Source organism: Stigmatopora argus, chromosome 17 (assembly GCF_051989625.1).
Source record: "Stigmatopora argus isolate UIUO_Sarg chromosome 17, RoL_Sarg_1.0, whole genome shotgun sequence".
Classification (NCBI taxonomy): domain Eukaryota; kingdom Metazoa; phylum Chordata; class Actinopteri; order Syngnathiformes; family Syngnathidae; genus Stigmatopora; species Stigmatopora argus.
In genome coordinates this window covers 5,402,893-5,424,169 of record NC_135403.1, presented here as the reverse complement: position 1 = coordinate 5,424,169, position 21,277 = coordinate 5,402,893, and the positions used below count along the sequence as shown (strand labels likewise).

At 37.7% G+C, this 21,277-nt stretch overlaps 1 protein-coding gene across 1 annotated transcript in view; it reads left to right on the top strand.

The window, feature by feature from the left end:
- Window positions 1-21,277, top strand: part of ctnnd2a (catenin (cadherin-associated protein), delta 2a) — a 227,923-nt gene that overhangs the window by 115,233 nt on the left and 91,413 nt on the right. The window contains exon 12 of the mRNA XM_077624096.1: window positions 11,935-12,301. Within this exon, the coding sequence (XP_077480222.1) occupies window positions 11,935-12,301 (367 nt within the window). The remainder of the gene's footprint in view (window positions 1-11,934; window positions 12,302-21,277) is intronic.

Here is a 21,277-nt window from a genome sequence, read left to right as displayed (position 1 = left end):
AAATTGCGGAAAGGCAAAAATGTATTTTGTCCTTTCCTTTTTATGCTTGGTTATTTTCCATGTTGCTATGGACACAACTTTAAGCTATTGCTGATTGACAAAGGCCTAGTTCGGTGTGACTTGAAGACCTTTAAACAGAAGCTGAACAGAAATTGTGCTACAATTACTTAATTGCCTTCTGAGAACGATTCTATATACAGTATATATCCAGCCATTTACTTCTCTAGATAACCTTACTAGAAATACTTTATTTTCGACAGGGATTTGGTGGCACATTTTCATCTTATTTTTTACACATGGCCTTTACATTTTCACACTTGGTTGTATGGAAAAGGCAGATTCTGATCACTCCCTGTAGTTATGTGCTACCCTTAATACTTAATCAACTGCCAAACAGACATGGACAAAACTAATCTGCTGCTGTTCCTCAAACCTTATTTGTATACTTACATTTTGATAGGACTTCAAGTCACTTAACATTTATGTTAACGTTTTTTTTTTTAAGTTTTTTTTTTTTTATGGTTAGGATGGAACACTGTAACTCACATTTAGGTCCGTATCTTTTTGGGTGTACGTTCAGAACAACTATTTGTGTCTCTCAGAATATTCTTTTTATTTTTCTTGTAAAGGCAAAAACGGCATTTTATGATCTTCTGTACAGTGTAACTTAATTCAAGTTCGGAAGATTCAAGACAAGATCATTACAGTTTTTTTTGCTTTGTACTTAAATTTCTTCTAAAATAGTTACCCAATCATATTAGCAGATCAATTAGTCAAAAGGTGAAGGACACTGCAACTCTCTTCAATAGTAGAGTCAATTCAAACAAAATTTAACTTTCACTTAGCTTTATCTCACCTAATAGTCAGTTCATCCTTTAGATAGAGTTGAATTACAGGCCTCATCGGTTATGGTTACCATCAGATCAGATATACAGTTACAGTAAAACCCAATGAATAAGTAATGTATACTGGTGCTTTAGATGCTTAGTGATGTGCGATCAGTCTTGGAAAATATTCTGATGGGTTGAACCTCTTGACTACAGTATATTCTATCTATAATATAAGGCTAAAACCTGACTTTACATCATGCTGTCTCTGGCTTTCAAACATGCTGTATTTCCAAAGTAATCAGCCACAAAAATGTTATAAAGGGAATAGAAAAAAAAGACAAGGTGGATAAGACAGAGCAAGGACAAGCTCATCAGAGGAGGCGGAGGATGGGAGGGTGATAAAGATGGAGACAGTTGGAGGGGAAATGGTGCATTTATTTGGCTTCTTTTGGCCAGAAGGCAGTAGCATTTAATGGGACCTCTTAAATGGAGAGAATGATTTCCTTCCCAAAAAGTAAGAAAGTTAACAAAAAGGGGTATCTTTGTTTAGATCATACAGATTTTTTTAATGACCATTATCAGAGCTTATTCTAGGCATTTGCGAACGAAGCGACCCTAGATTCTAGGACCCCACAAAAGCAGTATATTGGAAATGCTGGTATTCATCCTGATATTGATAATGACTCCAAGTTGGCATTTTTCACCTCAGCATGGGAGTGTTTTTTTCTTTGTTTTGTGAGAATGCAAGTGAAAGCGTGCAGGCAAGATAACAAATAACTTGTTCATGTGTGTAATAGACCACTTCAATTAGATTGCGCTTGCTTGAGACATGGAAGGAGTGGAACCTGTCTGTTCAAAGCAAGTGTTCCCTCTGTTCAGAGCCACTGCTTGACAGAGTGTTCCGATTGGTTTTGTCAGCAAAATTAGCCAATAAGCTTTGTGTTTTTCAATGTACACTGCTCGACTGTCACCACAGTTCCAGTCAGTCAGTAAGAATTGAAAATATAAAACTAACTTTACTGCAGAATTGACTAAAGTATGACCATGTCCATTCATTCATTATTTTCTACCGCTTATTCTCACGAGGGTTTTCGAAGGCATATACCTCCGAGCCAACCCAGTCAACTACAGCAGGCTGGGCAAACTCTGAATTGGTTGTCAGCCAATTGTATTGGCCCTGTCTAGTTAAAGTGAAATGATGACAATGTGGTGAGGTGCTGTGTGCTAAAGTGACTTAAGATTCCCCATGACGTGCAAGTAGGATCACCCCTAGTATTACTACATACCATACTACATGTTTTCACGCCTATAAGAAAATACTTTTTTTATATATACACCTGAGAAAAAAAACACGATGTAGTGAAGCAAGATGAAAAGTGAAGAAAGATCCCAGTATAATGGTTTCCTCCCACAACCCAAAAACATGTGTGGTAGGCTGGTTACCTTGATTTAATACAAAAATATTTATTAATTATAGTATTGCTCATTCATTTTATTTGTTATCATTCATTTATTAGGTGGTTGGGTGTCCGAGTGTTTAGTGCATTAGCCTCAAAGTTATGAGATCAATGGTTCATTCCCCAGTAGGTTCTGACCTTCCTGTGTGGAGTTCGTAACTTCTCCCCAGGCTTGCGTGGGTCTTCTAAGGGTACACTTACACCCTTGTTTTTCGTGGATAATGTAGACCAGACACGGCTGCAATAATTGAAAAACCGCGAAGTAGAATTGCCCCTCGTATTACTATATACATAAATACTACATACTACATGTTTTCACACCTATGCAAAAATACTTTTTTTATATACACTTCAGAAAAAAATCTGCAATGTAGTGAAGCCGCAAAAGTTGAAGCTGCAAAGTGAAGAAATATCACAGTATTCTGGTTTCCTCCCACATCCCAAAAACGTGTGCTAGGCTGGTTAAACAGTCTAAATCAGGGGTGGCCAAGTCTGGTCCTCGAGAGCCCCTATGAGGTCTGTTTTCCATATCTCCCTCCTCTACCACACCTGAATCAAATGATCAACTCATCAGCAAGCTGTCCAGAAGCTTCATACCGATCCCGATTATTTGATTCAGGTGTGTTGGTGGAGGGAGACATGGAAAACAGACTGTATAGGGGCTCTCGAGGACCGGACTTGGCCACCCCTGGTCTAAATTGTCCCTAGGTATGCGGGTGAGTGTGATTTGCTGGCTACCAATTCTGGTTGTCTGCCACCTGGCCCCCATAGTAGGCTGGGATAGGCTCTAGCATCCTCCACGACCCTTGTTAGGATTAGCGGCATGGAAAATGAATGAATGAATATTAAATCTGGATGTATATTGGGCATGGTGAGTGTCAGTTGTTGGATGGATGGCTAGAGGGCGGGGGTTGGTTCTAGTCGTTAAGTATCTCCTTGAAATTGAGGATTTGGAACGTGGTATATCTGCTTTAAACCTTTTGATGACAAATAGTAAGATTGGAATTGGCGAATTGGCAAAGGGGCACTATCTTTTAGAGCCTTCAGCCAGACCAGGTCTCCAGTCACTTTTGTGTTCGTCTCCAAGCCAACTCTGATTAGATTCCTTCCGCTTGGATCAATTTCTGCTTGGCCCTTGATCCTGCTGGTTTATTGATAGACCCTCTGTCTTTTAAATAACAGTAAAAAGTCAGGCTGGAAAAGCATTACATGGATTTTTTCCCTGCCCCAGATTTGTGCAACTCAGATATGTGCTCACTAGGTGATTTGTGATGAGATCATGAACGCTAAGAATGGGCTTTTGAGAAATACCTATAATCATGATTGGAGGAAGTTGAGATCATATTTCAAAACCCAAGAAGATTGTTTGGGGTCTTAATTAAGAGCACCAAATGAAATTTGACTCCAGTACTATTTATTCCGTATAATATACTCTATATTCTAGATTCCATAAAAAGTCATTTTCCATGATTATTTATGAATTCATCTTAAGCTTTTTTGTAGTGTTCATTGTCGATTGATATCATGTTTATTAATTGATATTTTGGTAATGGCATTTCTTAAGTCAATCACTGCCATTGACGCCAAAAATGACCAATCCATTTTACCCAGGATAGGCTGGGCTCTCTTGGTCCAAATTGATAGAATGTCAATCGCTTCCAATGGCAATCAATGAGTTAATAAGAAAAAGTAAGATGAAATCATAGTGTCTATGTAAATTTCAGATTTTTGTCAGGAAAGACATTTAATACTAAACCATTTCTCAGAAAAAAAGTTCAGGAATGAATCATGTGTTCCTAAAATAAATCCTCCTTGAGCTCTTCGTTTTTTCCCACCAAAACTAATTCTCCCTCACTTACTCAAAGTTCCACATTCAGAAGTAGAAAAAAGTTTAATTAAATAAGTGAACTAAGATATTTCACTGCGTAACGGTGACCAGTTAACACATTCAGTAAAATTAAAACAAATTGATAAAAATATTAATAAAAAGGCCCATGGTTGAATATAGCTACAGTTTATTAATTTTTTGTTTTACAGTTAAAAGCACACATTTTTGGGAAAAATTAACTTCCTCTAATAATTTAAAAATATATTTTATTCTTTTCTTTTTTTTAACTTAAAGTGATGTTCATTTTTTTTGTAGGGTATTATGTTATACATAGAAGCCTTTCAAAATAAAGATTATTTTTTCGAGAGTATATATTTTCTGAAAACTACACATATGGGCCAAAATGCAAAAATCCCTATGGTATAGTGTGGCTACAGTTTATTTAATTACATACTACACACGTATATCATAATTTTTAGAACGGTCTTATTCCCGTTAGTGATGTAAAGTCAATCATAATATTATTTTATTCACGTTTAATTTGAACAAATAGAAATTACTGCCACGCTATTTCTGTTTGGTGTGCAATGTATTTGATATGTTGGTCTGATTGGACCTAAACATACCGTAGTCTCACTGTAGATGGGTTTTGATCATGACTGCCCGACAAATGTAGCACTGCAAAACACTGGATACTGTATGCGTATATGTGTCAGCCGTTACTACTCGCTGTGGAACATCAAGAATTATGTGTTGCCCTGGAGCTACTCCTAGGGATTAACCTAGGGAGAAAGTAGTAATCCTTCTTCCCCTCCATATCCAAGTACGTGTGTGCATGCATATAGCTGCATGTGTACACCTATTGCAGTTGTGGCCAAGGTTATAGCTCGATGACCTCAATGCTCTGTACACATAAATGCCCCAGAGGCATACATGGTTAGTCAGTCATTGTCAATCATTTTGATATTTCGAATTTGTCTTTTTTTTATCAAGGGGGGTGCAGAGAAGAAAGAAAGACGCTGTACTGAGAGGGTTTGTGTAATCGTGCTGAGCGTCGAAGCGTGTCGAGAGAAAGGACATGTCCTCGGCTCTGATCACATAGTCTTGTACAGCTACAATAGAGACGGTACGATGGAGAGACAGAGGGTGATTGGGAGGAAAGGCTGAAAAAAACATGGGATGAAGAGAGGATGGATGATAGGCCAAAAATGGGAGGCAAAGAGAGAGCAAAAAAGAGTGAGGTCTGGGAATTGAAAGGCATGAGGTCAGTTAGAGAGAAAGATGGATGGCACAAGGACAAAGAGGGATGGGTCAGGAGGATGGCAGAAATAAAGAAAGAAGCGAAAAGGGCAATAAAGTGTGAGAAAAAATAGAGTGACAGAGACTGAGTAGTGTTAAAAGAAATGCAGGCAGAGATGAAAGTGACAAGGAGGATGGACACGAAAAGCTGGGAGGAGGGGTTTGATACTGCTCTACTTCTATCCTGGATTCTCCCTAGTTTGCTTTCATGCAGAGCCTTCCTTCCTAATTGTCCTGGAATCACTATGTCAAAGATAGGGGAAAGAAAAACAAAGATCTCTTCCCAGTACTAATATGCTCGGTATTTGTTCACTTAACACCAAAGTGAGGGAGAGCAAACATTTTAGTGTGCGACATGTGAAATTTACATCACAGTGATGTACAGGCATAGCGTATTACATTTCATTTTATCAAAAGTAGTGGCACTTTGTTACAACTGCCTCGGTAATTGCAGAATTTAAGTACATAAACTTGCGTACACAATATTATATTGTAGCAAGCAATATAGAGCAAATAAAATAATTTATAATATTTTAAAGTAATTGAAAATATTCAATAATACAGAAATTAGTTTTATGGGGTTGGCTTTAATATCTTGGCACTAAAAGAATCCGTGATCGGACGTCTCGTCGAAAGACGTTTGGTCCCCGGACGTTTGGTAGAACGGACGTTTGGTCGCCGGGTTGTTACTGTTGAAACCAGCTCTCAAAATTATAATCATGAAAGAGAGAGATAGAGTGAGTTTAATATCTAAATATCTAATATCAACAGTAAAGTCTCTTCAATAATTTGGCAGCGAGCAAACCAGGCGACCAAACGTCCGTTCTACCAAACATCTATTCTACCAAACATCTATTCTACCAAATATATATTCTACCAAATATCCGGTCGACCAAACGTCTTTCGACGAAACGTCCGATTACCAAAAGAATCAGGAATTTCAATTTTCCCTAAAATTGAATGCCACCTAATAGTGATTGCCGTATTTTGATCTACAAACATTGTTGGAACATTAAAAATGCTGTACAACATTGTTAAAATGAGACGTGCCAGTTTAGTCCTGTCTAGTCTAGTCTCGTGCCTGTGTGGCAATACTGTTTTTACTTTGCTCCTACTTTTCCTGTTGTCTTTATCTGTGGTTCATTGGTCTGTTATATTGTGTACTAACTGGCATAATACACAATGCAAGCTTTAAACATTTATTCACCCTGTAGCTGGTAAAATCAGAGCTACTAAATGCTAAAAACAACAACTTTAACATCACTTTAATGCTATAAGTATGCGACAGCTGCTCGGCGACCTAGCGTGTCAGCCTCACACTCTTGGGGTTGACGGTTCGATCCCAGGTCGGTCCTCACTGTGTGGAGTTAGCATGTTCTCCTTGGGCTTATGTAGGTTTTCTTTGGATAGTGCGGTTTCCTCCCACGTCTTATGCCTTTCATAAAAAGAAATATGGCTGCGTGTGCATCTATGTTTAAAAGACGTGTGGTTGTTCAGGTGATGTAGACATTCTTATTCGCGCTGAAGGTCAAGGTTTATCTACCTATTTTTGCTGACTTTTTACATCCACCATAGGCCAAACTTAATCTAAAAAATCTATATGAGACAACCGCATATACGTTCTTCATTGTAGGAAGAATACAACCACTGTAGCTTAAGAACAGTTTCCTGAAAATAGTATAGACTTTCAGAAAATTGTGAATGGTGGAATTTTTTAGAAACTAAAAGATAATGTTCAAAAATGCAAAGGGCTACTTTATATTCATTTAAAACTGAAATGGCGAAGTCATAACTGCAGCTAATATGCACAAAACTGCATACAAGTGCTCTGTGATATTTTATGGTAAGGTATAAAATTACCTTACGTAGACTATAACACTAGTTTATATTGCTTTTTTGATGTGTGTTAATAGGTGCTAGTGTTACTGTTACGTAATGTCTGATACGGTAATAAAGTCACTTTTCTCTTACCTCATCCTCGCCTGCAAAGTCTACAGGCTTGACTAATCAAGTTAAAGTGAATTTCCAATCATTTTATGATCATTTCAACCGTTAGCTTCTTGTCACGATGTTCACATGCGAGCAGTTAATTAAATCATTTTTGCAGTGTGGATCCTTGGAAAGAGAAAGTATGACTTTTTATATAGCAAGAGTGGATGTAGACTGCCTACACTGCCAACAATGAACAGAGGTCAACTGCAGCATTGCTGTTACTGTACAGAATCATTTTAAATAACGAAAATCCAGGTTTATGGCACGATAACCGGAACATGGTGAAAAAAAATATTGGACATTACAATGTACACCACAGCAATTCCCACAAACTGGTACAGAAAATGAATGAACGATAGCAATGCCCTTGAAAATCGGTTGGACTACCAACTGTTTAATTCTAATTTTCCAATGGATATTTTTAAATTGGTTGTCATTTTTCCATATTATGTTGTTACACATAAAACTAAATGAAGAAATGAGGAAACTAGATTGTTGTGAATTTTTATTTAAGGGAAAATACTAGCTCTGCTGCATGAAATTAAATCTAAATGAAACATTAGTTATTTGTTGTCATGGTGGAAATTTATTCACTGTGACTTATGAACAATTCTGCTAAAATATGCAAGACTTCCAAAAAATTATGAAAGGTTGAATTTTTCAGAAACTAAATAAATATTATCAAATATGGGGATATAGAACTCTACTTTATATCCATTTTAAATTGAACTGATATCAAATCATAGAGTTACGACTGTTTCATGTATTGTGGGACAATAATATCCTGAAATACACTACGAAAGAGAAACCAGCTCGTGCAGAAAGAGAGAGCAACAGTGGCCCATACACCGAATGTGTGACATTGCCCCAAAATTTCATATTAATGCCAAGAAATTCTTACCCATTTGCAGGTGCGGCCACTGTGAATACGAGTATTGTTTTAAAAATAGTGGCTCACAAGTGATAAAAAGCTTTGAGCCAATTGCGCGGAACTCATGGGAGCAAGTGGAGGACAACTTTTATTTGGAATGCTTTCTAAATTGTAACATTAACCAGTGAGCAAAATGCAATTGGCTTTCCAAGTAGTATATTTTTTAAGACTGTTACAGTCTCTGCTTGAACCATTGAGATTGTGTTATCTCAAATGAAAGGGAGCAAAACTGGAATTATTTTGCATTGTTTAACATATGACAAGGAGCCTCCTGGTCGAGGTCACAGGCTCTGAACATTGTCTAAAACAAGCTGCTAATCCATATGGATTAAAATTTTCTCCCTTGTACACCGTCTGTATATATCACGTTGACAGTCCATCTACTCGTAGTTTCACAATAAGTGTGCCAAAGTCTTAACATTACAACTCATCGAAAGAATCTACTGTATATTAAGTCCTCATGTTGTAACAGTCTACAATTTAACTCGTATTGTAGTAGTTTACATTGCTTGGAAAAACTAACATATTCAGATTAGATTAGATATCTTTATTCATCCCGTATTCGGGAAATTTCATTGTTACAGTAGCAAGACATTGTAGACATGAATAGATAGGTAATAAATAAGTTAATAAATAAACAAATATTTAAATTATATATATATATACATATATACATATATATATATACACACACACATATATATACATATGTATGTGTATATATGTATATGTGTACGTGTGTGTATATATACCTACACATACATCATGAACCTTAAACGAAAACAAAATACAAAATATATTCAAAACAGATCAAATTAAAAACTGTTATTTTATCTTTAGTAAATGTAAGGCAAGATCTTTGTTGAGTTTCAAAGACAAAATACAGTAGTAAAGTGACAACAAAAATACATTTAAGAAAAATACATGCTTTCTACTGGAAATAACAATTTTGCATATTCTTAATAAAGGTCAAGATACGCCATTCTAATATATATATCCAACGACAAGCATGCATCTTTAAACATGCCCCCATGCTGATTTTCCTCAGGCGGCGTGGTCCACAAAGGTCAAGTAAACAGCCAGAACACACCATTACCAGGACAAATGACACATTCAGCAACTGTGTTTTGTTCGGTCGGGAAAAAAAGCATAGAAATTGCAAGGGGAAGGAACCCATAGAATTTAAAAAATAATGTTCATCATATACTTTTGAAACCACATCAAAGGAACACTACATTGCATTGACCAAATCAATTTGCTGCTCATTTTTGTTTCATTTTCTGCTTCATTGTACTTGCCCTCCATTCTTTACTTCCACTTAAAGATTTGTCCTATTTCAGTGTCAAGTCCCTGGCAGGGACTTCCTCTTAAACACTAGTGGCGTTAGCCTAAAGCCTACTAACGAGACGTTCAGGATGAAGGTGACAATTTGAAGAAGAGGGAAAAGACTAGGATTTGTTTCTGATGGGAGTGAATCTGCTTCATTAACCTCCCTTGTGCTGTTATCCATTGCTCTCCCACCATTTCATCTCCAACCCAACCTTCTTGATTTCCAAACGGCTCATTTTTCAAATATAGAGTGGAAAAGGTTTTGACATACTAAATATTTGAAAACTACCATGACACAATCAAACTCTTAACCATCCATTTTGTATATTAATGATCATTTTCGGGGTTGGAGTCAATCTATGACGTAAACTGTTTGCTAACTTGCTAGATTAGAACTCTTAGATAACTTAATGTTTTGTGAATGAGTAAAGAATGAAAATCTATAGAAAGTCCACACTGCTTTATTTTTAGCGTTACATGGCAAACCAGATTAAATGCTCTCAAAGGTTCCCCAATTCTGATTGCAATTTGGGGTTTCCTCATTTCATGACGTAGGCCCGGTGAGTGAGTGGTTAGTGTGTCGGCTTTACACTTCTGGGGTTAAGGGGTCTGATACCAGGTGGGTGCCCACTGTGCTGAGTTTGCATGTTCTCGCCAGCTTGTGTGGGTTTTCCTTGGGTACTCCAGTTTCCTCCCACATCCGAAGAACATGCATGTAGGCTGGTTGGCGACCAGTCTAGGGTGGAGTCTGCCTTTTGCCCTAAGTCAGCTGAGATAGACTCCCAAGACACCACAACCATTACGAGGATACACAGTATGGAAGATGAATGAATGAAAAGTAAATTGAGATTCTTTTATATTCTTTTAGACAGAGAACCATTCTCACTCACAATCACACCGTCACCGAGTCGTAATTGAGCCCACGCTGCCCGCACCGAAGTCACATGAAAGAACCACTGCACCATTGAGTGGCCTTATTACAGTTTATTGATGACATTGTTTGAAAATTGATCCAGGATTTCAATTCACAAATGCATTTACACATACATTGTAAAGGTCCTTCTACTTTAAATATAAAATACAATTTTCAGTAAAACTGTCACATATATTTGATGTCTGCCTGTCAGTGTCAATCATTCGTATCTTTGTAAAAAAATATGTTGATAAAGCATGGCTCTCACAGTAGGGCAAAGTCATACTAAACACTACTGTGATTAGAGGATTGTTTATGTGCACATTTGAGCCAGCACTTTTCCATGTGTCAAATATTGGTCGTACAAATTTCCAAACAAATACTACTTTCAGAGAATCCTATGTTAAAGCAGCCAGATACTTACGACATCCTGTGCATTAACCTCAATCTCAGGCTGCAGTAGGTCTCCACCTTGTGAACTTCCTGTGTGTGGCTCCAGTTTTTTACCTAGGTCTACAATGTCTTGTGTGTCTTGTGTCTGTCTTGCTACTGCAACCAAGAAATTTCCCAAATATTCGATGAAATAAAGTTCTAACCTAACCTAACCTAATCCCAATGCTGGTATTTATCACATATTCTTTGAAGAATGAATTTGAGTGTGTTTGCATTTTTATTTGCGTACCTTCTGAGTCAAATGACATGGGTCAGCCTTCCCATGTTTGTCTTTCAAATGCACACCCATACCAGGACACACCTCCATACACACCATTTCTCTTAGTGTTTTTACTGCCGGAAAAACAAGCCCCCCAGACTCACATTAGCACCTTGATATATTAACCTCTCTTTTGCTCCCACACAGGAGCTAGAGAAGGTGACAGCTCCCGTGGCCCTGCAGAATCTTTGCATCACCTAGCAATTCCCCATCCAATTCCCCATCACTTGCAAAGCACACAAAGCTTGGTGTTTTAACATCTTGTTTTATGTTTTGCTGTCCTTATTGCTCACCAAGCAGATGCCTTATTTTTGGGGCGAATACAAGTTTAGCCAGTTGTTTACCAGCTGCGAGCAAAAAGAAATGAAGGAAGTGCCTTTTTAAAACAGAGTTTGCAGCTGCAGTAGTTAAGAATCCCCCAGAAATAGATTTACAGTTCTTAGCAGTTGTTTTAATGATTTCCATACAGTTTTATGATTCTCTGTCTTTCTCTCTCCTCCATTCCCTGCGGTAAACATTGGTCCTTGCTGTTATTCCTGGGCATGTGGCCAATATTTATCAATCCACATGGAGACATGGCTGTTTGTTCCTATCCCTTCTTCTACTTTTATTCTTCTCTCCATCTCATTAACTGTCCATACAGACTTGTCCCACCGTTTCCATGACCACGTCCTAAGTTATGTCCTTTGTCCCTACTTTCCCACCATAGCTCCCTCCTCCCCTGGTGTCGACTCCACTCCTTTGCAGCGAACAGGAAGTCACGGCACCGGGACTGGAAATTATATTCGGAGTGGGACCAACAACTATGCTACAGTGGGACCTGGCTACACCACAAGTGGGGGAGGAGCAGATATGTACGGCTCGGACCCTTTTGTGGCGGACCCTTACCGGACCCTACAGTATTGCCCTTCGGTGGGGGAATCACCATACAGCAAATCGGGGCCTGCTCTCCCACCGGAAGGGACCCTTCAGCGCTCACCTTCGATTGACTCCATTCAAAAGGACCCCAGGTAAGATATAAATCATTTAAACTTGACATGTGTATTTTCAGATATGTGCTTATGTTTTCAATTTGGAAGCTCATACGTAAAGATTGCCCGATTTCTATTTCTCCCACGACCCTTGTGAGGGTAGGGGTCTCTGAAGATGAATGGATGAATAATTCATGACAATGGTTCAGTATTTTTTTTTCATAAAATACCCTATTTTACTGTGGGATGACACATAGCGCAGAGAGGAGGAAAGCTGATAATGGTTATTTTATTTTAAGTGTCAATATTTAATCTTGTTTTACAAATCTAATTTTATCTGATGATTGACAATACAATATCAGTATTTTACATGTATTCTGACTAGTCTGATTTTAATGTAGAGGGTCAAAATGGGACATTTTAAATTCAGACTAATAGATATGCTGAGTTCAATGTAAATGTTTCACTCCCTTAAAGTGATCATAATCTTGCATACATAATACTACTTTGTGGGTTATATAGGGAAACAAATACACTTTAATTGTTAAAATAATAAAGAAAAAGAAATTGAGTATTTGAAAGTCCGAAAATTATGGTAATTAAATTTAAATGAAATGAGCCATATAATGTATTTAAAAATACAGGCAAGTCATCCAAGCAGGTTTCATCAGTTAATCAGTGAAACCAGTAGTTAGTACAGCATTAGCCTGGTTAATTGCATGAACTTGTATGAATGAAATGACATGCAAACTATCTTCCGAGATAACCAGAAAAATTCAGTTGCAACCATTTCATTACCCACAGAATGAAATGACCTCAATCGATGAGAATAAACATTGCCCAGTTTATTTATATTGCACAAAAAGCTCTTCAATATTCTTCAGTTGCTTTCCAACCTATACAAACCCTTGTTCTCTTTAATCTAATTGAATTGTAACTACAGTATATGTTGCATTTGTATTTGCCACGAGGTTAACTGGCTGCCTTCTCCAACTCCAGTCTTTCTTTTCCAATAATTGGATCTAGCTGAGCATGCATGAAGTGCTAAATATTTAGCAGGTTTTTAGAGACAAGTTATACACGGAGTGAAGGCAGAGGTTATTTTCTTGTGTGCACCAATGCGTCTACAAGGAATCAGTTTGTTTTTAGGGCATATTTATTTCTGATATGTTTTGAAGTATAAAATGAGTGTCTTTATTATATAATATAGGATGTTTGCATTTCAGCTGCATAGTGAGCAGTGTGGAGGAAAGTTAAGAACATAAAAAACTCAAAAGATCAAAAATGATTATACATATATAATATTATATATTTAGTGGATAAAGATAACCTCTCTCAGAATTTTATTTTTCTACTGTTAATGCTGCCCTGCAGCTAACTGGTGAGCAGTTTAGGGGTTGGTACGCCGTTTGCCCGGAGGCCATTGGGTTAGGCTCCAGCATCTTCTGCGAGGATACGCGGTACGGAAAATGTATGTATGTACTATAGACACAAAAAAGGCAAAATGAGTGAGGGCGAAATGTGAAAATTATCGCCATAGAGCTGAAATTCAACGACTACATGGCAAGCGACAACGACATGCACCGTGCTTTCTGTGTTTCACCGTCAACTCTGATTGGCTCTGAATTTGGAGGGAACTGATGTGTTTTTACTTGGAACTATTTAGAGGCAGGTTTTGTGTGGAGTAACAGAGGTGTCTTTTCACCTTTAAAAAAACAGACAAAATAGAAACAACTCTGGAGTCACCCTATCTTGAAGACTATAATACTCTATGGAGTTGTTGTTTTTTGTTTTTATCCCGAAAATCATCTCTGTATCATTAAAGTCTCATAAAGCATTTACTAGTCGAATATCGCAAAATTATGCATACCTCCATATTGACGTGGAATGTGGGCATAATATCTTGGTTGGCTAGAGTCCTTGCAGGTTATCATCAGATGACCATTGCTGATTGGTTATAGTGCCAAGCAATGAAGAAAAATTTATTGCACGTAAGATTTATGGCCTGTGTGACCTGTTTGACATTTATTTTCCATGTGGTTTGTCTTTGGATTGCAATCACTTTAGTAAATGAGCCGATTTGAAATTGTTTATATCTCACTCCGCCTTATAATACAAATTTCTGCCCACTTCATGATTCTTCTATGTAGAGCTGCATTTAAGAATCAGGATTTGACAGAGGGTTGCCAAGCTCCACCAAGGCATACAAATATGAATGCACAATTGTGCATTTGCCGTGGTTTACTGTGATAGTTTAGTTGCATAACCTTTTTCTGTCTTTATCCGTCACTAGATTTCATTTTTTTAACTCAATCCCCTATGCTTTTTGCCGTGGCCAAAAACAGTATTTTTTTTTGTATTTCTTATTTTTATTGCCTCCAGAGGCCAATCTTGATGAGCGGGAAACCCAGCCCGCTCATGTTCACTGCATGAGCTGTTTTTTTCTGTAACTTATCCTCCCAGGAAATTCCGCTCTGATGCCTAGTCAGCGATGCAATTCAGTGTTGTTAATTGTCAAGGTCTGAATGTTTTATTTTGGGAGAAATCCCTAAGCTTTTTGAATACTCAAGCCTATTTCATTGAGATTGCCTTTAATAGGACATGGTATGCACATTTCCTGGATCTCTGACAGCGGAGTGCCAAGGTTGCCAGAAAAATACAGTATATAATTGCAAAGATTTGTTATGGTTTACCCCAATTCTTAATACTGTTCGTACTTTTATTTTGGATTAAATCCCAAAGCTTGCTGTCACTGAGTCATGCAAGAATAGTAGTAGTACTTCACATATTCATCCATTGGTCTGGAGTATGAATCAAAAGATGAATCAGTAAGGTCTTGGTACAGGGGTGTTCAAACTATTCCACAAGGGGCCGTAGTGGGTGGAGGTTTTTGTTCCAACTGATCCATGACCGGCAGTTTAGCCAATGAGGTTTCTTCTGAAACCAGTAGCACTTGATGGCAATCAACTGATTACATTTTACAAGACACCATATTGGTGAATATGTATCTTCTTCTTCGGTTGGAATGAAAACCTGCACGCCACAACTTGAGGACTGGTTTGGACCGTGTGTGGTTGATTGGTTGCCGGTCTTTTGGTCGTCGGTCTTTTGGTCGCCGGTCTTTTGGTCGCCCCGACCGCGACAACGGGCGACCAAAAGACCGCCGACAAAACAAGGTAAAACAACACAGTCTACGCATCAATAAAAGACAACAATGGCCATGAGTAGTTTCACTGAGCCGACATGAGTGTATAAGAGTTTGTATGTACATGCGTTGTCCCTTTAAGAAGCTACATCAGTCAGGGTCTTAACAAGTTCTCCAACAAAAAAACAATAAAAGTCCGGGAAATTTGGAGCTTTTCTTTAGCCTAATAATTACTAGGGCATTAAGTACGACTAAATAGTAATTCGCAGTTTGTATTTAGGGAATTTGAGCAACAATTTAAATGGTAATTATCACTTAACTTCCGGTCGACCAAAAGATCGGCAACCAAAAGACCGGCGAACAATCGATTGTGTACCGGTTTGGACACCTGTGTCTTAGTGGGTGGGCAACCTATTCCATAATCGGCCGCAGTGAGTTCGTTTTTTCGTTCCAACCTGCAAGAGAAAACATTTCCACCAGTCTGGTATTTTAGAAGTGCAATCAGTAGATTGCAGTCAGGTTCTTCTGGTTTCAGCACAAACCTCATTGGATAAACTGTCTGTTTTGGATCGGTTAGAACAAAAACCTGCATCCCACATCTGCCCTCAGGGACTGGTTTGCCCACCCCTGGAGACATTTTTCCATGGACAAATCAAAGCCAATGACCAGATAAATATTTGCCACAGACACAGCTACTTATACAGCTGAAAACCAGAACAATGAAATGTTACACTGAGCAAATTTGGGCCCGGTAGACGAGTGGTTAGCCTGTCGACATCACAGTTGAATGAATTAACAAATTCAACCACGTCAACGCATGCATATTCATGAGAATCTGTCTAGTTGCAGAGGCAAGCAAAATTTACCAACTAAAATTTCTATAAAATGAAAATTCTGGGCATTTTTAATGCAGATTTTCTTGCAAACCTGTCAAAATATAAGATGACAAAAAATAATGTATAACCTGTAACTCCAAACCGGTCCTCAAGGGCCGCTGTGGGCGCAGGTTTTTGTTCAAACCGATTCAACACAAACATTTTAACCAATGAGGTTTCTGCCAAAAAAAGAAGCACCTTACTGCAATCCACTGATTGCACTTCTAGGATACCAGATTGGTGGAAAGGTTTCCGCTTACAGCACATGTGTCAAAGTGGTGGCCCAGGGGCCAAATCTGGCCCGCCGCATCATTTTGTGTGGCCCGGGAAAGTAAATCATGAGTGCCGACTTTCTGTTTTAGGATCAAATTAAATGAAGAGTATAGATGTATATTGAATTTCCTGATTTTCCCCCTTTTAAATCAATAATTGTAATTTTTTAAATCATTTTTTTCTGTGTTTTAAGTTCAAAAATCATTTTGTAAAATCTAAAAATATATTAAAAAAAGCTAAAATAAACATTGTTTTAGATCTACAAAAAACTGAATATTCAAGGCTTTTAATCCAGTTCTTTTAATCCATTTATTTTAAAAAATCTAAATATATCTAAAATGGTCCGGCCCACGTGAAATCAAGTTGACGTTAAAGCGGCCCGCGAACCAAGCCGAGTCTGACACCCCTTGTCTTACAGTTAAGAATGAAAACCCGCATCCACTGCGGCCCTTTCTGGAATAGTTTGGGGACCATTGCTGTAAGGGAAAGGAAGGAGGGTATAAAAGTAAGGAGAAATAGGTGAAGATGAGGCATTAAAGAAGCAGAGTGTGAGTGGAGTAGGAAGAAGGATATAAAAAAACACAAAGGATGGAGTGGCAAATATAGTTAGGAGGGGGATTGATATAGAGTAAAGAGGATTAACATGCATACAATCATTTAGAGTAGTGGTATTATAATTCAAGATTAGTGCCGGTATGAATGTTTTTGTTTTCAGGTTTCTTTAAAGTCTTACAAGGACTAAGAGCAGACAATAAAGAGGTAGTTGCTAAGGAAGAAAAATCCAGAGAAGAATTTGATTAAGAAGATGGAAGGAAGAAGAAACAAGTAGTGAAGCATTGTGGTTTAGGTGTATGAGTAAGAACAATGAGAGAAACGGTAGTTCAGGGAGAGTGGGGAATTAAGGACCTCTGTGGTAGAGGCAGTGAGTGTCGATGGTTATTGTTACAAAGCTTAGGAGCTCAGGAGCATAGGTATCTTACAAACATTATGAAGGGGAATGATTGGCCAAGAGAGATGAGGATTGATGGAAATTTAAATGGAAGAGTTGCAACCAAGAGATCAAAAAGTAGACTGCAGTATATTGTTTTTCTCACGTGTTTCCTTTACTCTACAGATATAAAAAAAACCTAAGCCTGCAGCGAGCTATCGGGGAAAACATAGGCACAAGTTTTCACTCCCGTTTTTATTAGGTATCACTTGGTAAGGGATGACAATAACACACTATTAGCCTAGTAATTATACTATGTAAAAGTATAACTAATACTTAATAAACTGATGTGGCTTCGCACGATCACGCGCAATTCCATTTCGGTTCTAGTATTGTGGTAGTAAACATCAAACCTTATATAAAAGTAATAAATAACAAATGTAGACTGTGACTAAACAAAAGGATTGAGGTGTTTTTTAAGAGATGTGCTTGTTGAATGAAACTGCTATTTTATTTAATCTTTTGCTCTTGCTGGCATCCCTCCCTTCTATTAATCTTAATGAAAGTCAATGTGTCAGGGCACATTTTCTTTAAAAGCTTGCGCTTTGACAGAGTTGGTCTTTTTATCTCGCATCAAAGATTGTATAGAAAAGAGCAACTTGTACTTCACTATTTCCACCTTTTAAAGAGTGAAACTTTATTGTACATGATCTTCACGTGAAAAATTGTTGCTCAAAGTATCCAAATATGTAAATCACAGTCATCACACAGTTTCAAAGAAATAACAAAAGTCACATCATTAACATAATTTTCTTCCACTTATCCGACATCAGGGCATGGCAGGGAAGCCCAGTTACTTAATAACTACCGTATCTTTGGTTTCTGGCCAAACATTATGTAATTATTGCATTAATATTGCAACACATTTACAACTAAAACAACAAATTTGTAAGCATATCTTGCGTGCAATAGTGGATGGAGTCAACATTTACTGTCATTTTGGAGGGCAATTTTTGGAATGTCAGGTAGTGAATATATTGGATTTAACTAATTCAGCACCATGGAGAGCGCAATATTTTCTTATTTGCAAGAATAGTGCACAGATATACAAATTAAGTAATTAGAATTGTTTTCCTTACTAAAATGCATTTTGCCTATTGCCATTGTATGCAATCATTTATTTTGGTACATTGTAACCATATTTGTTTATTTGGGCTTTTTGTGTCAGGAAAGGCATATTAATATAAGGCAACACATTTACACCTAAAACAACAAATTTGTAAGCATATATTGTGTGCAATAGTGGATGGAGTCAACATTTACTGTCATTTGAGTGAAATTTTTGGAATGTAAGGTGATTATAATGGGTTTCACCAATTCAGCACCACGGAGAGCACCACATTTTCTAATTTGCAAGAATAGTGCACAGACACAAATTAAGTAATTAGAGTTGTTTTCCTTACTAAAATGCATTCTGTCTAGTGATATTGTATGCACTCATTTATTTTGGTACATTGTGATCATATTTGTTTCTTTGGGCTTTTTTATGTCAAGAAAGGCATATCAATATAAGGCAACACATTTACAACAAAAACAACAAATTTGTAAGCATATCTTGCGTGCAATAGTGGATGGAGTCAACATTTACTGTCATTTGAGTGACATTTGTGGAATGTAAGGTGATTATAATGGGTTTCACCAATTCAGCACCACGGAGAGCACCACATTTTCTAATCTGCAAGAATAGTGCACAGACACAAATTAAGTAATTAGAGTTGTTTTCCTTACTAAAATGCATTCCGTCTAGTGATATTGTATGCAATCATTTATTTTGGTACATTGTGATCATATTTGTTTCTTTGGGCTTTTTTATGTCAAGAAAGGCATATCAATATAAGGCAACACATTTACAACTAAAACAACAAATTTGTAAGCATATCTTGCGTGCAATAGTGGATGGAGTCAACATTTACTGTCATTTGAGTGACATTTGTGGAATGTAAGGTGATTATAATGGGTTTCACCAATTCAGCACCACGGAGAGCACCACATTTTCTAATCTGCAAGAATAGTGCACAGACACAAATTAAGTAATTAGAGTTGTTTTCCTTACTAAAATGCATTCCGTCTAGTGATATTGTATGCAATCATTTATTTTGGTACATTGTGATCATATTTGTTTCTTTGGGCTTTTTTGTGTAAAGAAGGGCATATCCATGTAAGGCATTATAGGATATCATTACATGTTCTTGGTAATAGGCTCTGAACTCAAATTCGAAACTGACAATAAAAGGATGCAGACTGAACAGAAGATCAATGTCATGTAAGGACGGTAGAGGCTACTGATGGATTAATTTGCTGAAGGACCTGTTTATCGATATGTTTCCTTTTCAGTCTTCAAATAAAATAGAACTGTACAAAGCCGTGGCAGTAAGAGTGGTATGATAGAAAGATACAGACCTGTCACCAGATGGTAATTTTAAAGGGAGGCACTCATCATAATTAGTACCCTATAACTTCATTTTCAATAACCCAACAGTATACTCCGTTCACACACTCTATAATTATCAAATTACCGTATTTTGCTGTTTAATATACCCAGGTATATTAAATGATTTTTGCTTTTTTGAGCCTCCCGTTCGTGCGCCATTTAATATACCCCTGCCGTTTAATATACCCGGGTATATTAAACAGCAACTCTGCTTTTTTGGCAAGATTTGTATGGTGTTCATGGGGGCATAATTATAGATATTTAAGTTCATTAAAATTCCAAGTCAGTCTTTATTCAGCAGTACGTAGTTTTAGTCTGCAAAACGTTGATGCACCCCGCCACGGCATAAGATGTGCATAGTGGATCATACTTCGTTTATGCGCCATTTAATATACCCCTGCCGTTTAAAATACCCGGGGAGATTAAATGTGGGGTATATTAAACGGCAAAATACGTAATCTTCATGTCCAAAGTAGCTTTGGAAAAATTATGACCATTGTTTTAAAAAATAAAATAAAAAATAGTTGAAAAAGCAGTAGTCGTCTTACTGATTCTGCCCCATTAAATGCTTACTACTGTGCCAAAAGGTACAAGGTAATAGAAGTAAAAACTTTATTACTCAGTACACACTTTAAAAGGTCTGGCTGAAATGTGTAAAAATTCCATTAATATGGTTGAGGCTTAATGACCTCACTCCCTTCTACCCTTAAAAACGAATTGGTTGAACAGTTTTGTGCGATGGGTGGGTGTGCATAAGCCTTTTTTAGGATGTCTGGAAGAATAGAACCTTAGATGCATGTGAGTCGCAGTTCCATGATGAGGAAGGGATTTTTTAAAAAAGGAAAGAAGAAAGACATAGAGGAGAGGGCACACTCTTTTACCTTGCAGTGTGGCCCATGGGTAATTTCCACTCCACAAGAAAGATGCATGCTGGGATTTGGTAACACCTCCAGGGGAGGGCAATGATGCTTTGCCAGAACGTTGGCCCTGAAGCACAGCTGTGTGTGTTCGCACGTGTGTGGGGGAAGGGGGTGCTTGTGCTGGTGTGTGTGCGTGTGTGTGTGTGTGTGTGTATGCAGTTATGACTTGGCCATCGCCCCTGCCTGTTCTGGCTGATTTTCCCATTGTACTAATTTTCCTTTTTTGAAGTGGGCTATCTATTTGTGTGAAGTTTTAGGGGATGTGTGGGGATATGTTTGGTTGACCTTGGTATGAGAACAAATGAGGGTGTTTCTGCCTGTCTTTTTTTCTTAGTCTTTCCTCTGGTTCTGAGTTCTGGGCATTCTAAATACTAACTGATGTT